A 4,487-nucleotide genomic window follows, 5' to 3' on the forward strand; every position below is an offset into this window, starting at 1 on the left:
ATTCCCACAGCTACCACAGCTACCTCATGTATCATTTCCCCCTCCTCTTTTAGATTGTAAGCCCTCAGGAGCAGGGCCCTCCTTACCATCTTGTCTTGAATTGTATTGTAACTGTAATGTCTTCCTTATATTGTAAAGCGCTGCGCAAACTGTTGGCGCTATAGAAATAATATGTAATAATAATAATAATAATAATAAGTCTATGGGGCTAAAAATTCAATTTATCACACCAAAGCAAGCAGATGCAGTATTTGCAAAAACGCATGACAGCAAATCCCAAAGATGTGAATGGGCACCATAGTAAATTATGGGATTCCTCTTTTGATGCATTATCACGCAACAAATGATGCAGATGAGAATGGGCACTAAAATACTAAATCCAGTACATTGGTCTATGTTTCTGTGCCCAATACAGCTACTTACTCAAACTAGAAGACTACAGAAATAGATTAAATTTTTGCATGTAATAAATTATTATACTTTTAAGACACAATTTTAAATTAACAATGACATATTTCAAAAGCTAAACATTTTTGTGGGTGATATCACTTTAATTGTATTCTTTACAAAATAATTCCTAAAATATTGGTTCACAATACCTTGGTCTTCGGAACGCTAAGCCATACTGTTGACAAGCTAAGCCTACTGTGGGAGTATAAACAATAGGCATGAATCTCTCAATGTCAGATGTCAAAACTTTGTAAAACAGCTTTTCATTCCGATCTTGCAGTCCCATCAACAAGATATACCTGCATAATAGAAAATTAAACATAACCTGAAAAATAGCAATGCGAGGAAGTAAATAATAGTTATACATGCACTTTCTCAATCATCTGCTTTAGTACCCATAAACACACCTGATATGAAGGGAAAACATAGGTGATATACAACAAAATGCTAACCTCGCAATTATTCCACCTTTAATATTTTGGCAAAAACAATATGGCCCTGGTAAGCCATAACAATGCAATTCTTTAGAGAACACCTGCTTAACATTACAAACCATCATTTGCCATGTCAGCTCATCTGCCAATTAATGAACCCTTTGCCAAGCACGTTAATAAACCACAACGCCTGGCTATTATAAACAGTTCTTCATCACGTAAGTCTGTAGCAGAGCCAGAACTATTAAAGAAGAAGCCAAGTTATGATAGTGGTTCAGGTTTCTTGAGGACAATCAGCATGGAATTCTGGCTGCAGATTACAGCTTACAATTAATGCTCAGTGACCAGAAACAGCTAAAGGCCACACTTTTACAAATACAGATTACAAAGACTTTATTTACATGTATGAACAACCTCAAAAGGAAAATGCATTTAAAGGGATAGTCCACTGGAAATGCTATTTCACTCACTACACTGTTTTCTATAGGGTGCTAGTGGTAAAATCACAGTTCTCTGCTCTGCTCCCCACTTTACAGTCTGACTTCTTCTTACACATCAGTAGTTTCACTTTTCCATCCACATTCTTCATAATATAAATGAAAACCATCACGTGCTGAGAGACATTCTTAGCCATATTGCTAAACTGATATGGATTTAATGGATTGAAGATATTCTAAATTACAGACCAAAACAAATATACATATCAGGAGCTCTGACTCCTCAAGTTACTACTCCACTTGATTATCGCTAAACTTCTGACTAGCCTTTTAAAATTGGAAAGAATTGTGTTTTAAAAGTTAGCATTCTAGACTGGCAAAAAAGTCCGGGGTTCGGCTCCCATCAAGGACAATATTTGCATGGTTTTTGTATTTCCTTACTGTGTCTGCATAGGTTTTGTTAAGGTACTCTGACATCCTCATGAAATCCAAAGGCATATTGGCAGATTAACAGATTTCCACTGAACAATCATCCATAATGTGTATGTATGTGTTAGGATCCAGAGCGCCTCCAGGTGGCGCTGGAGCTAAGCCCTGCAGTTTCCGTACTCACCTGCAGGGGTCTCCAGGCAGCCAGGAACTGCTAGGTACCAGACCTCCACTGGGTGGTGCTGGAAACTGCAACTCCAGTGCTCACCTGCAGGTGTCTCCCAGCTGCCACCAAGTCCTGTATCCTGTTTATGTTCCCTGCTTGTTGTCCGGAGCCATGACCTGCTTATGTTCCTGAGTCCTGTTAGCTCCTTGTACCCTGACCTTTTGTCCCTTAGTTCCCCCGGTGTTTTGCTTTGCTCCCTGGGTTTGCTTGCCTGTTACTTTTGGTTTGGTCTGCCTGTGTGGGTACCTGCGCAGGTGTGGGGTCACCTGTGCTGGTATCCTTGACAGTATGACTGTGGTAAGGGGACGGTTACAGCTTCTGTCACCTTTTTAGTGCTCACCATGTCCCTGTTGGGAAGATTTCCCATCACTTTCTGTCAGGATGCGAAGTGATGGAAAATGTATTTACTGTGGACACAAAAACACATTTTTGTAGTGTGGAGAAGGGTTAGAAAATCTGACAATGTTTTCATTACTACTCATGCCTTCCTGTCCCTGTAAAGCCCATAACCCCCCTCCCATTTTTTTGTATGGATGTCACAGGGACAGGTAGTGAGGAAAAAGCTTACTAATCAAGTTACAGATGGAAAAAAATACTGACAGATTACTTAACTTAACTCTTCCCTTCTCTATCTAAAAACAAATTGGAAAGTTGTAAAAGATCAGTTGAAAAACAATTGGAAATTGGAAATATATTTATATGGTTTTACCAAATACTTTAGGTTTGGCACATATAGTGGAGAAATTCACCTCATGGGTTAGAGCATATAATACATATCATATAGTACCACTAGTTTTTCAAAAAATGTTACACTCCAAATATATAACATAAGGTTCATCATTGAAAAGCAATCACGCATAGTAGAGCTGTGAAAGAAAAATAAGCAAGACTTGGCAGACTGAACAAAATGTACTATTGTAATTTGCCTAGGTGAGTGTCTTTGGGACCTCTTACCCTGCAGTGAGCTGTGTATAGAGTATAAAGGCAGAGTTATAAAGACTTGTCTTGTTAGGAAACCCATTTTAAATGCATCTAAAAGGAATGTTAGATATTTGTAACTAAAACCAAACAAATATTAAATGCACAGGCATTCATTCTGTCTGAAAGGCCAGCTGCTGACATGCAAAGGCATTTACTATTCCTCCTCTGAAAAAAAGAATGTCTTGTTAAAGGGATCACTATTCTGCACAGCATACTTAAAAAAAAAAAAAAGCTTACTGAGCACAGAATACTGAATCAGTATAAAAATGTAATAATAAAAGTATTCATGAGAATTTAGTATAAGCATAAACATGGGACAAAGGTGCCAAGAACTCATTCTTAAAAAAAGAATAGTGATTCCTGTGCTGGTAGGAAAACAGTATGTAAATGGAGATCTGGGGCCTAGGTATCTAGAGCTGCTGCCTGAAGCTCTTAAATCACAATTTTGCTTATAGCCCTTGCTAGTTAATACCATCTCACAGTTCTCAGAAACAGTGAAATGGGAATCGAAGGGGAATAGAGCACATGGTATTAATGGCCATAATAGAAGGCCACCAGAGCTCAAGGGGTAAGTAAGGTCTCTATATGTGCTTTATATCGCCATAATCAACTGAAATCTGAATTTTCAGCATTGAGTTACATAGCCTTTGAAAAAAATATAGGTTTATGCAGCCGAGATTTACTTTGTTGAGAAGTGGTGCTTCCTAATTATCATATGATTGTGTTTTGTTTAAATCATTAGCCCTTTTCAAAACAAGGGGCAAGGAGGAAATGTACAAAGTGCTGTACAAAGTTATGTAATAACAATGCATGGTAATGCCACTATGTAGTTTGGTAGGAATCTCAGTCAGAGGGGCTGAGCAGTTCCAGGAAAGCACTGTTACTAGGAAAAGCTGGCTTTACAGTTTATTCTGGTTTTTCAAAATTATAACTGGGATCCTGGAGCCAGGAGATTTCTAAGTGAATCGGTAGGGAAGAAATCTCCATTCCTGGGTCCAGGCTTTAGTGGTGACCAGCACCGAATGAGACCAAGCTAATGATTGTTTTTTAATAATGTTTGCTTAAGGATTTTATACTATGCAATATTTTATTTGTTTCTCTGAGTACTAACTGCTATTGAAGGAGTAGAGATATCTGTGAGCAGCGATTGGTATTGGGGATGTTTATGATTGTTATCTGACCATTATTTTTAGTTTATCAAGTATGGAGAGTGGGAGCAGTGCACATACAGTAAGAGCATGGAGTTTTGCAGGTGGTTTTGGATTTTTTCACACAAGAAGCACTATGTTTTTGATGTTATATGAAGCACACCTGCATTGTTTACATATGCACTATGGAATGGAAGCTTGGTGAACTAAGAAGACATTTATTCTAATATTGTAAGGTGTGGAAATTAATTGAACACTATTCTTGTTATGCACTTTATCTTATATATGTATTTTTGATATATATATATATATATATATATATATACAGTGTATAGTATAATGTAAATGGGTAAGCCGTATTAGTCCAGTAGAGAAGATGTAT

General features: G+C 37.6%; 1 protein-coding gene across 1 annotated transcript in view; it reads right to left on the reverse strand.

The window, feature by feature from the left end:
- The window catches only part of ME1 (malic enzyme 1), a 196,685-nt gene that overhangs the window by 146,349 nt on the left and 45,849 nt on the right, over window positions 1-4,487 (reverse strand). The window contains exon 3 of the mRNA XM_018560861.1: window positions 600-749. Within this exon, the coding sequence (XP_018416363.1) occupies window positions 600-749 (150 nt within the window). The remainder of the gene's footprint in view (window positions 1-599; window positions 750-4,487) is intronic.

Source organism: Nanorana parkeri, unplaced genomic scaffold (genome assembly GCF_000935625.1).
Source record: "Nanorana parkeri isolate BGI_ZX_2015 unplaced genomic scaffold, ASM93562v1 scaffold483, whole genome shotgun sequence".
Classification (NCBI taxonomy): Eukaryota; Metazoa; Chordata; class Amphibia; order Anura; family Dicroglossidae; genus Nanorana; species Nanorana parkeri.